Source organism: Phyllostomus discolor, chromosome 8, assembly GCF_004126475.2.
Source record: "Phyllostomus discolor isolate MPI-MPIP mPhyDis1 chromosome 8, mPhyDis1.pri.v3, whole genome shotgun sequence".
Classification (NCBI taxonomy): Eukaryota; Metazoa; Chordata; class Mammalia; order Chiroptera; family Phyllostomidae; genus Phyllostomus; species Phyllostomus discolor.
Genome location: NC_040910.2, coordinates 110,944,218 through 110,957,156, shown reverse-complemented (window position 1 = coordinate 110,957,156; position 12,939 = coordinate 110,944,218). Strand labels below are relative to the sequence as shown.

General features: G+C 61.0%; 1 protein-coding gene across 1 annotated transcript in view; it reads right to left on the bottom strand.

Annotated features, from left to right (window-relative positions):
* The window catches only part of LOC114503257 (SAP30 binding protein), a 31,672-nt gene that overhangs the window by 10,200 nt on the left and 8,533 nt on the right, over positions 1–12,939 (bottom strand). Inside the window, exon 4 of the mRNA XM_028520750.2 lies at positions 288–330. Within this exon, the coding sequence (XP_028376551.1) occupies positions 288–330 (43 nt within the window). The remainder of the gene's footprint in view (positions 1–287; positions 331–12,939) is intronic.

Below are 12,939 nucleotides of genomic sequence, written 5' to 3'. Positions count from 1 at the left end.
CCCAGGGCACCAGAGGGAGGAGCTCCCGGCTGAGCAGGCCCCGAGTCCCCCCGAGGACACTGGCAGCCGACCAGAAAGCCCAACGCAACGCACCACAACCGCCTTTCCAAGAAGAGCAGTTCCTGGGGTCACACCCAGACGCCACGGGAAACGCCACAGGCCCTGAGAGGGGGCAGGAGAGACCAGGATCACGGCAGAGCATCCCCCTGGGGGGCGGGGGAGAAGCCCCTGAGCCTGCAGGCCCGCTCGTCCAGCGAGGCTGAGAAATATGCCCCCTGGGTACTCACCCACTAACTCCTGCGGGTCCCGCTTCTCCACCTCGGGGTTGTCCTGCAAGAGACAAGCAGAGACACAGGCGGTGAGCCCGGTGCCCGACCCAGGCTCCTTTCCACAGAGACCACTTGGGGGACACTCGAGGGAGGACGACGGCGAGGGTGCTGCAAGGTGCCGGAGCGACAGCCGGGGCTCAGGGGCCTCCGGGACACCCGCACCCCGGCTTCTTCCACCAGAGCAGCAGGGGCGCTCCAGCGGCCGCTCCAGCCACCGCCTGTCACCTGCACACCTGGACCCGCCCGATGCCGTCCCCCGGGCCAGCCGCCCCAGAGCACCGCGGCCCCGACCCGCCACCGAGGGAGCAAGAGGTGGCTACTCTCTACCACAAAACGCCAAAACTAAACACAAGCCTACCTACTCAAGAGAGGTTTTTCTTACTTTTAGTTTAAGCAAAAAGAGGAGACTTTATCACAGGGGTAGCCTACGGGACCCTGGAGCAGGCATGTAGCCAGACTTGATATAATTCTCATTCTCTCTCCCTCTCTCCCTCACACACACACACACCAGGGCCCGGCACGGCCAGGCACGGAGGCACTCGCTCTGGCTCTCCTTGGCTCACCTCTCGGCGCCCCTTCCATTGGCTTTACAGCCTCTCCGGAGAGAAGCTCTCCGCCGCCCCCAACACCCGCTGCCGCTCGCCCTCCGCTCCCATGGCGTGCGGAGCCTCAGAGCGAGGGGTTCTCAGAAAACGTCTCTCTGGACCCACTCTGCACCTCACTGCTGAGCAGAGGCCTCACCTGAACCGGGTCTACCTGGAGGGCACCTCCCAGCCTCGGCACGGGGGCAGGCGGGCCTTCCCTGGCCTCTGTTGCCCCAAACGTACACCATCCAGAGCGTGGCAGCTCCCCGTTTCTGGGGACACTCGGCCCCTCGCACGCGGGTCAGGGGGCCCCGAGTACCACCACCTGCTGACGATCCGAGAGGCGGAGGCGGAGCCCCCGGGGAGTCACTGGATCTCACTCCCTTTCGCCCTGGCCGGTGAGGGAGGAGGTCAGCCGGCAACAGCTCTGGACAAGGCCGGGACATGGAAGAGCTGTGGAGCTCTGCCCCCACCCCCCCCACGAGGAAATGTTACACCAAGCTACTGCGTCAGAAAGGGAAGGGAGGTGCGGGAATGTCACCTAAGCCCCTCTCACCCTATGGCTCCATGATAAGCGACCTTAGCCCCCTTCCCCAAAAAGTCCCTCCAGATTGAGGGGTAGGCCCAAAGCCCTGCACCCTTCTGAACACTGCGGCTATTCATTCGGCCTGGGCCGGCACCACGTCCAGGCCAGGCTGCTTAGCAACCGGCCCCTCTGCCACCTGCCCTCTGCCAATCAGGTGGGCAAAGAGGAGGCGGGCCTGGAGGGCTGCCACGCGGAATTCAGATTGCTCATCAATCAGCTGCTCCAGGGAGACTGCCAGTCCCCAGGGGCCTGAGACAGTCCCTTTGTAGCAGGGACTCTGGAGGAGAAAAGATTAGAGAGCGTGACGGTACCAGAACGTGCGACCATAAAGGGCCCGCAGAGTTCCCTCCGGGGGACGGCGTTCCGGGAGTCAACTGTGGGAAAGCACAAGTGCCTCCCACCTCCCCTCCTGGGCCCGCTGCCTGGTCACGGGGAGGAGCGCTGACCTGCTGACTGCTCAGAGGTCCTCTGGGGGCTCGTTCCCAAAGCGGGGACAGGGCCGCCCCGCCCCCGGCCCCAGGTGCAGGGCTGAGGAAGGAGGCCAGACTTCTGCATGGGAACTGCTGGATTCTAGCGCCTACCCCAGAGGCACAGGAAGTCAGTCACCAAACGAGCAACTTCTCTTCAAAGGGGGCGAGCTTACTGCAGGGGCGCCCTGGGTGGGGTAAAAGGCCCCGGGCCTCCCCGTGCCTGCTGGGAGCTTTTCTGCCCCCGGCCAAGGTGGGGGTGGGGGTGGGAATCCCTGCATTTCACAACATCCTCACCTGGCTTCGCTGAGGTGGCCTGGTCTTTCTTTTCTTGGCTTGGCTACTCATTCCTGCAAATTAGTGATTCTACACATACCCCCCCACCTCAAAAAGATAAACTTGGTAGTTGGTTCTATTTGACCACTAGTCTTTGCTTTACACCCTCACAAGATGGGCACGTGTGGACGCACACACGCACACACGAGTGCTGGGCGCACAGAGTGCGCCCCGAGCCCCGCGGAGCCATGGACTCTTAACCCCGAACCCCGTGTCCCCAGGAGCAAGTCCCGCCCCAACTTCCCCGCAGTGGCACCCAGGTCCACAGTCACCCCAAGCACAGGGCCGACCGGGGATGCGCACCAACTGCAGGCGCGAGGAGAGTCTCCTCCGTAAGAGAGCCTCCGGGGTGAGGAGCCACGCCAGTCCGCACCCAGGAACCCGCACCTGGAGGGGCTCGGGGGTCTGCGGCTGCTCGGTCCCCGGTGCGCGTCACAGGCCCCCGCGGGACTTCTCGGGACTTCTGGGGAATCGAGCCACGGGAGCCCGTGCCCCCTGGTGGCCACGCCCCGTTCTCATGTTTCGGAGTGTGACTCCTCTGCCCTGGGACGCAAGCAGGCGGTGCTGAGCTCCTGGGCTCGTGTCTCTGTGCTGAGGCGGCCCTGAAAAAGACCACCGACCGCCCCCGGTCCTCTGGACCCTCCTGCAGCCTGGCCCCACACCCTGCCCTGTGCGCGAAGAGGAAAGGGGCTTGCCCTGGCCAGGTGGCGTAGTGGGTTGGAGTGTGGTCTCATGCACCGAAGGGCCGAGAGTCTGACCCCCCAGTCAGGCTGTGGGTTTGACCTGAGTCGGGGCACGTACGGGAGGCAACCGATCGATGTTTCTCCCTCACATCAATGTTTCTCTCTCTCTCAAAAAAAGAGAACATATCCTTGGGTGAGGAGGAAAAAAAAAGGAAAAGGGAAGGAAAAAGGCTTGCTTATTGCTGATGCCCAGGAGCGAAGGGCCTGAGCCCCCCCCCCCCCCCCCACCGTGTGCTCTTCAGGTGGAGGCGGGCCGGGACCTGGGGCGAGGATGCAGGAAGCCCAGCAAGGAAGGAGAGTCGAGGTGTCTGTTGAGACCGGTGAGGACAGGTATCCAACACCCAGAAGACACCTTCCAGAACCATTTACCCTCGACTGCCCTTCGAGGTAAGTCTCAGCCAATGGAACCAGCCTCGAGGCAAGGACCCAGGAGTGGGGCGGGGCAGCCCGCACTCCAGGCGGAGGCACAGAGAGGCCCCTCCCCCCGGGCAGCCCCGGTCGTTTGCTAGGGACTCAGCGCGGACAAGAACCGAGCGCCCGGCACGGCTGTCTTGGAAGCCGGCCACGGCCGCACAAACATCTGACGAAATGTTTAGGATGACAGCGCTGGGGAGGCAGAGGAAAGGTCCAGGCCGCCCAACGGCCGGCAGCTGGAGAAACCGGTCCGACGGAAGCGGCAGCGGGGGACCCCGGCCCTTACGGGGGCAGCAGGGCAGCGGCGGGGAGACCCCAGTGAAGAGTGGCAAGGACCCACTCTTCCTTTTCTCCCCCCCCCCAGGCAGTGTCTCCAAATGCACACGGGGACGCGGCCTCGACTCGGCGGCACAGGGACACCAATCTACTCGGGCTGGACCCACTCCCTGGCCTCCAGGTGGATATTCTCAGCGGGTCACTCAGCCTGAAGAGTCACTCGCCACAGACGTGTACACGTCAGCTGGGGGCGGGACCCAGAGGCCTGGACACCGAGCACACGCCCTTCGGCCCCGGCGGGCGGAGGGAAGGGGAAAGCACAGCACAAGCCCTAGGAGAGCAACTCACCTAGCAGCTCTCCAGTTCAAGTCCAACTCAGACACAAGGGAAAACCCAACCCAACCCACAGCTTCCTAAGAAGCAGAGAGAGACGATGGGGAAGGGACGAGGGATCACTGAGTAGGACAGAGGAACCCAACTCTGAGGCACCCCTCCAGCCCCCTGCCCAGGGCAGGGTCCCCTAAGGTGAAAGCCCCACCAATCAGGGCTCAATGGGGCTCCAGCTGGCTGCTGCGGACGCCCCCAGAGAGCCGGGGTGTGAAGCGGCCAAGTTCTGGTCCTTAACCAGCCGCGTCTGAGACTGGTAAGAACACAGCAGCCTGGCGGGGGCCTCTGACTCAGGGACCACAGGGCCCGGGATGCAGGTTGCCTGGCGGGGAACAGGGAAGTGGGAAGTGCAGCCACCAACGAAAAGAGGACCGCCCTGCCGGGTGTGGCTCAGCGGTCGGGCGTCGCCCTGCAAACTGGAAGGTGGCTGGTTCGATCCCGGTCACTGCACCTGCCTGGGTGGCGGGCCAAGTCCCCAGGTGGGGGAGTGCAAGAGGCAGCTGATCAATGTTTCTCTCCCTCTTTCTCCCTCCCTTCCCCTCTCTCTAAAAATAAATAAATGAGGTCTCAAAAGAGAGACGGCCGGAGCAGAGGGAGGGAGCAGCAACAACGCGGCCGCGTGAGCGTGAGGACTGACTCCGTGGCAGAGAGGTGCCCGCGGAGCGGACAGACCTGTGTCTAGAGCCCACGGCGCCTCACCAACCTCCTGGCACCCGCCCCACGGAGCGCGCTCCAGGGTCCAGGGTCCACCTCGAGGCAGAGTGGCACCGCCTCTGGCAGCTCGGTTCTGCCCGGGGCAGACGCCACCCTTCCTCCCCAGCCCTGGGGGCACCGGGCACGGGGCAGGCGCTCTGTGCAGAGGGCAGCGGGCAGCCCCCCGCCCCGCAGAGCCAGGGGGGGAACGCCACGAACTGTACGTTTTCTGCTGAACGATGTGATCCAGCACCTGAAATGCAGGCGGCAGCGGCTGGCGGGGAGACCAGTGAAACAACACCTTCCGAACCTGGCACTCTCAGACCTGGGTCTGTTCAAGTGGTGGGAAACCCTCCTGACGTCTCGCTCAACAAGCGGAGCACCTACTTGACAAGGAGCCCGAGCTTCGGGGTCCGGGGGAGCCTGGGGGAGGCTCCCTTCCGCCTGCTCCTCCTGCAGGGCCCTGCCCTGCCCTCCCCACTGCGCCTCGCCCGGCCCACGTCTCCCTAGGAAGCCCCGTCCAGACTTCGGACCCGGGCTCAGGGAAGCCTTCCTTCACCCCACCCCACCGCACTGCACCCCACCCCAGCCAGCCAGCCCCGCGCTCCCTGTCCGACTCCCTGCAGCATCCCCAGCACTGTCCATCAGCGCCCTGCCCACTACAGGCGCTCACACGGGGATCGCACACACCCACACTGCCCTTTCTGATGGCTGGGGGCTCAGCTCGGGGCTTCACAGCCACCTCCAGCCACGGCGCATTGACCCCAGACTCCACGCCTGTTCAAGTCCCCGGCTCTTTTCCGGGCATGGACTCAAGACCGAAAGGGAGGCCGCAGCAGGGGAACTAGTAACAGGTGGGACCGGCGACGCAGGCTGACACGGGGCAGGCAGAAGCAGGAAGGGGCACCAGCACTGAGCTGGAAACCCTTAAACCTAGCTTGCTACTCCTAACCCTGAGGCAAAAAGACATAATTATTATACAGTTAGTTCACTTATTTATTCCACCAGGAATTTCTTCATGATTTATTATGGACAAGGCAATAGACAAACACTAGCAGTATAATACAAACAAAGCTCAGACTAGACATCTGGTCGGTATGGCTCAGTGGACTGAGTTCCCGCCTGTGAACCAGAGGGTCGCCGGTTCGATTCCCAGTCAGGACACATGCCTGGGTTGCAGGCCAGGCCCCCTGGTGGGGGTGCGTGAGAGGCAACCACACATTGATGTTACTCTCCCTCTCCTTCTCCCTCCCTTCCCCTCTAAAAAAATAAATAAATAAAATCTTTAAACAACAAAAAACCCTCAGTCTAGGGGAATGACTGCAGGCACGATGCTAACCACTTCCATGAGAGGTCCCCCGGGTCCTCCCGACACAGGACCCTGGTGCTCTGGGGGCGGCCGGCGGCCTGGGGAGCCCTCTGGGAGACCCCGAACGCACAGCCGAGACAAGGTATTGTGAGACGCACGTGCGTGAGTCCCTTCACGCTGCCAAGAAAGCAGCAATTCTGGAACTTCCGTCAATACCCCCCAGAATCAGACTGATGTGGTCTGACAGACGTGTTGGGGGCCGGGACCGAGAACTGCCATCACCCCAAGGCTCCGAGGAAGCCCCCGACCCCACGGCTGCGAGGGGACGGCCCCCACGGCGGGCGTGCCCGAAGCGGGCCGTTTCTCCCACGCACCCAGGAGAGCGCTGGAGAAACCCGTCCCCGGCCCGTTTCCTTCCAGCGCATCCTGTCGGCAGGACGGGCCCCCGCCGTGGCACGCTGCCCGCCTGGGATGGAAACATCCATTTAGCAGAAAAATGGCCGGAAGCTGGCGGGGCCCCTTTGGATGCAACAGGCTCGCCTTCACCCCCAGCGTCCTGACGGGAAGGCCAGGCCGAGAAGGTCTCTGCAGAAAAGGGTTAAACGGGCGACTGCCAAGACAGGCGGAGCCAGCTCCGGACCTGGCCACAACTGCATGGCGCTGACCGCAGGGAGCCCGAGAGACTTCCGAGGACACGCGAGGCCCTGGCCGGCACGTCCCCCAAGGGGAGGCGCTGCTCCTGGCTCGTTCGAAGGGGAACCCAGATTTAATTCGAGACCCAGGGAGACTATGAGTTTCTTCAAAGCCGTGGAAGTGGTTCCGAGAAGGCCATCCGTTCCTGCCTCTCCTCCCCAAGGGAGGCGGTGCAGGGTGGCTGCGCCGGGGTTCGGCGGTGGGGCCGGGGTGAGCCCCTCCTTTTCTGAAAGGTTTCCCACGGAAACCGGCACTACGCTCCCAGCTGCATTTGGGGCTGTGGGGGGCTTGGAGCCAGGCAAGGACGAAGGAGACGGCTGTGTAAGGCTGAGGACACTCGACATGGCCACCAAGTTACAAGAGCTTATCCTGCCCGAGAGGTCAGCCACCAAGCTGAGGTGCCATGTCAGACTGACATCGGGGCAACTGTGGCTGCAGTGACAGAGACCCAGGGGTGTGAGAAGCAAACTGGTCATCACCCACCCAGCGGCAGGAAGAGGGGTTTGTTACCTAAGGGCCAGGGGGAGCGCCAGGGTCTCTAAGGCTCAGCTTAGGAAACCTTTTCCCTGACTCCCAGGTTGGGAACACAGGTGAGCAAAATCCCACCGGGCCCAGAGGCGACACAGCAGCAGCTCGAGGGCCAGGGGTTCAAGCACAGAAGGGACTTCTGGTCCAGACGGCCGAGCAGGCAGGCCCCGGCTGCAGGTAGGCAGCGGGCCCACCTTCGGAGACGGGAGTGGTCTCCACGGAGATACACTGTTGCCACGAAAGAACCTCGTCGTGTAACTTCGAATTTGTATTCCACTACCAGCCTACGGACTGCTATGAATGCGCCTTAGATAAATCCTCGAATTATTTTGTGATTTACATAATATAGTGAACTATACTGCGTTCCATATTCTGTATTAAAAAGCATTAATGCTGTCAAAGATAAGCATTTAAAAATATTCGAAAACAAAACAGAAATGAAAAACACAGAACAAAGAGGGTTCCCTGAGGACAGACAGCTTGCTTTCTGCATCATATAATTTCAAAAAGACAGGTCCCAGCGGGGGAGGAGGGCCCGGCCACACCTCGGTGAGCAATGTGCGGCATCTGGGCCCCGCGGGCGGCCAGTGTGTCCGGGCTTGCAGGGCCGCTGCGTGGGCGGGCGGCTGGGCATGCGGCGGCTCCCTCGGGGCTATGGGGCCGGGTGGGAGCGGGTGGGGCTTCTGGGAGTCTGAACTCCACCTGGCTTGGGGCAAGTGCGGTCAAGAAGGTGCTGCTGGATGCGGGGGAGCCACCAGGGGGGTCCGAGGGAGAATCACGGTCACTGGTCCCCTCTGCACGTGAGCACCCCTTCCAGCCCTGACACGGTTTCCACCGGCAGTGCCCAGCTTAGGAGGCGGCCGGGCCTTCTCTGGAAGATGACGAGAGCCAGGACCTCCCTTGGGTTTCTTTCGGTCTGAACAACGAAAGGGCACGCCTGCAGCCTCTGTCCTCCTGTCTGCCGCTCCGATCAGGCTGCACCCAGACAGACCCGCAGACCCGCCTTGGGGTGGGTGGGTGGGTGGGTGGGTGGGTTCTCCCCAGCCTGGACCCCCCATGTCTCCCAGCTCCGCACGGGCAACCCCAGCCCTGTAAAAGGTGAGTCTCGAGAAGGCAGGCCACTTGGCCATTTATTTCGGTGGGAGAAAGGAAATGCCAAATGTTCAGGAGGCTTGGGCATTCTCCAAAGTTCAAAGGCCACACGGCAGCTTCCAATGCGAAGATAAGACTGGATGTTTCCCAAACCGGCAAAGGTTAAGGCCATTTCCTTCTCCGGTCCTAGGTGAGTCAGAGTGAATTTCTTTTTTCCTTAACCAGCACTTAAATTCCACAAGGCGGCCATTTTTATTCTCACTTTACAGATGAATACTAAACTGAGGCAAAGTGCAACGAAGCAACTTCTGTCTGGCCGAGCACATGACCACGCTGTCACTCAGACCCGGTCTGCCTTGCCCCAACCCCCGGTGGTACCGCGTTCCGACCCCGCACCTCCTTCCTCTGGACGGGAGGCTGCCCGCGGTGACCGTTTCTAGGAAGCCCTCGGTCCAGCCACTGGGGAAGCCGACGTCAAGGCCAAGGAGGAAAAAGACACCTTTAGGGATGACTCCAGAGCGGGTCACAGAGCAGAGCAGGCGTCAAACCCTCGGCTTACAGGGGAGACGGCCACATTCGTTACCTTTCAACCATGCCGATGGGGGGAACAGCTCAACAGTGCATGACGCCTCAGTGAGTAATGTCTGAATTGGCTTGCGCGACAGGGCTGGTCCCCCACAGTTAATCTGCGAACAGGGGGTGCGCCAGCCCGTCCTTAGCTTAGAGACTTCCTGGGGGCTTACAGAAGAAATTCCACCCAGTCCTGACCCCCCTCCCTTACTGGGTGAATAATCGCGTGGCCCTCCCATGAGAACTCAAGTTTTCAAGACTGAGCTAGTTTCTCTGACCCACGCGCGGAGCACGGCACGTTGCCGCCCGCCGGACTCCCCCTGGCCAGACACTGCCTGCACGGCGTTTCACTCGGTGACAACCACACAGCACGCTCCGAGCCGGCCACCACCGCGTCCTCACCCCGTGCGTCCTCCCGGCTGGCCGGGAACTCGCGGAGGAAAGGAACTGATGTGAGAAAGTGTGTCGCTGAAGACGGCGGTCGGTACCAGAACAAACGCTGGTGGACCGCAGTCTCTAACACTCTCCCTCTGGGAGCGTTCAGAAAATCAAGGTAGTTTTTCCTCGGCAGCTTTACTGGGATACGACCCACGTGTCACACGACACTTAAAGGCTTAGCTTCCCTGCGGTCGCTGCTCACCCCTGTCCTGCGCTACGGTCCGCAGGACCTCGGCAACGCCGAAGAGGTCTGTCCCACAGACGGAAGCGAAGCTGGACAGGAACCACGCACGCAGCTACTACGCAGGGAAACATAGAGGGATGGACGATGAAGTGGCCGCACTGTTGCGACTGTGGAATCAAGAGATTTTCTCTTTTGCAAAATATTCAATCTTGCTACAACAATCATTTGACAAGAAAACGTGCAAAGTACGTAATGGCAAAGTAAAGCAACCCTGTTGGGTGAGGACGCCCACCGGAAGAGCAGGCCGCGGAGCCCCCAGCGTGCTGACGACCTCCGAGGACGAGCCCGCGTGGAAGCCCCCGCAGACGGCCTCTGCCGGCCCTTCCTGTGGCGCCACTGAGGAAACACCCTGCGAGGGTGGCCCACGGGAACCAGTTCCAAAGGCTGGAGAGGGACCCACGGCTCCCGGGCCGCCCCACACATCTGTCCTCCGAGGGGCCCTCAGGGCGGCCGGGGCAAGATACGCTCCACACCTCCCTTTCCGCCCCCAGAGCCTGGAGGCCTGCAAGCCCACCCCGGCCACGGTGGGCAGACTCCCTGCCCTGCAGCAGCCCGACTCCCTGCCCTGCAGCAGCCCTGCAGAAGCACCCGTGTCATCTGCAGCCTCCTTCCGGAGCCTCCTCCCAGAGCCTCCTCCCGGACCCTGCTTCCGGACGCGGTGCATCAGGACTTCTCAGGACTCCAACCCGACACGGTGCCGCTGCTGGCAGACGGCCAGATCAGTAGCCGACATTTTCCTGGGAAAAGAGCTCCCTGGACAGTTTTCAGGTTTCAGAGAGTTTATTCTGATACTTTAAAAGATTAATGAAGCCCTGGCTGGTGTAGCTCAGTGGACTGAGCGCGGGCTGCGAACCAAAGTGTCGCAGGTTCGATTCCCAGCCAGGGTACATGCCTGGGTTGCAGGCCACGGCCCCCAGCAACCGCACATTGATGTTTCTCTCTCTATCTCCCTCCCTTCCCTCTCTAAAAATAAATAAATAAAATCTTAAAAAAAAAAAAGATTAATGATATGCTGGGTCAGGGGGAAAGGGCTGGAGAGGACAGGAAGTGAGGGGATTACTGAGTCAGTTCTGCCCAATACAAACCTAGACTCGGATATCCATTAATAACATGTCTACCGAGTCACCTGACCTTGTGAAGGGAAATTCAGGTGTGTACGCATGGCCACCGAAGGCGGACATGTGTTCACAGTTCACTCGGCTGGCCAGGCCTCCAGGGCAGGGCACGTGAGGACCTGACCAAGCTCCACCACTGCGGAGCCCTAAAACTACCTACCAATGCTGTTCCAGTACCGCTCCAAACTGCCCGTCAAGGCACTGCAGCCAACTCGCAAGGTGCAGTGACATTCAACCATTTCAGGGGACGTTTCAACTGGCTGGTGAAGCTCAGTGGGCTGAGCGCTGGCCTGTGAACCAAAGGGTTGCCAGTTTGGTCCCCAGTCAGGGCACAGGCCTGTGTTACAGGCTGGGTCCCCAGTAGTGGAACCCCACATTGATGTTTCTCTCCCTCTCTTCCCCTCTCTAAAAATAAATAAAATAAAAAAGAATAAAAAAAATTTCCAAGGGAAACACGGCATTACTCAACATCTCTCAGGCACGGCACAATGCACGTATTCTTTTCTCCAGCGGCTAAGTTGCGAGGACAGTAACACTGATTGTTGAAGCCAAATACTTGATCAGAATTGTTTGTGATTTCCTGTGGCCGAGGAGTCCTGTGGAAAATCCCGGAGGGTGCTGGGGGCCTAGAAATGGGGCGACTCCTGGCCCTCAGGGCGGCGAGAGCATGTGATCGGACTCACTCGGGCTGGAAAGGCTAAGCGACGCGAACAACTGTGTTTCCGGGCAGTTTCTGAAATCTGATGAAAATGACAGGAGGCCCACAGGGTCTCCCACTCACAGCAGACCCCTGAGATCGGACTGACAAAACCGCGTCCACACCCACCTTCCCATTCTGCTGTCCCAACCAACCGGCCGGCAGAGCGGGGGCCACGGCCCTGGCTTCCCGGACGGCGAGGGGCAGTCTGGGTTATGGGCCCGTGGGCCCCGGCTGCAGGGGGGCTGCGTCAATGCTCCCCCTGGGCTTTCCCGCTCCGGTCTCTGAACGCCTCATTTCTAGATGACTTTTGGCCCTGAAGAATTTAAAACATGTTTCAATGGGGGATCTACACGCCTTTTAGAAAATACCAAAACAGCCCTGGCTGGGTGGCACGCCCAGCTGGAGCGCCGTCCCGTACACCAGGAGGTGTGGGTCCGATTCCGGGCCAGGGCACACACCCAGGTGAAGGGTTCGATCCCCGGTCAGGGGGCGTGTGTGGGAAGCAGCTGCTTGATGCTTCCCTCTCACATCGAAGTTTCTCTCTTTCCCTTCCTCTTCCTCTAAAATGTATCCTCAGGTGAGTATTTTAGAAATAAGTAAATAAAACAAAACAAAACAAAAAAACGCCGAAACATGTTTTCCTCACCCGAGGCCACTTCCTTGACCCCGAGACACAGTTTTGTTTGGACAGATGCTCGCTCCTTGGGCCTGGAGGGTTCCTCTCCGGGTCGAGGCCTGGACACCGCCCCCCACAGCGAGGCCGGCCTCCCAGGTAGCTGGCCACCAGCCGCTTGGCTTTCTCGGCCCAGGCTAGCAATGCCCGCGTGTGTTTCCAAAGGAAGGGTGTGTCGGGGACAGTGAGCGAGTGGAAACACCTTCACCCACAGGAACCGTGCGAGTGGGGAAAAATAAACAAGGGAAAACGTTCCCGGGCAACCGAGGTAAGCCACGGACAAAGGGGAGCGGTGGAAAGGGAGGCTCGCGTGCCAAGGGCACACAGATGGAGGAAACACTTAAGCCACCAGGCAGGCGCCCAGGCCCTGAAGGGAGCATCACTGGACCTGCGGCCTCGGCTCGCCCGGCTCCTCCCTGGGCAGCACTGCCACCTTCTGTTGAGTACACGGAACACCGAGTCGCGCTGCTTACGGGAGAGGTCGGGACCAGAGAACTGAAGTGAGGGGGATCTGATGGACCTGGGGGAGGTGCCGGAGCCTCCTGTTCCCTGGGGGAGCCCTCGGCCACCTCCCCCAGCCCCCTTTGCTCTAGATAAGAGCCAGCGCAGCAACCTTGGAGCCAGCACGGCGCTCCTGACTCCGAGGGCCAATGGACCAGGACCTGAGGCTCCCCCGAGGTGAGTCTGGAGCCACCATTTCCTCCTCAAAGCCCCCAATATGGGACTCTGCACTTACATCTGGTGACCCCAAACATCGGAGTG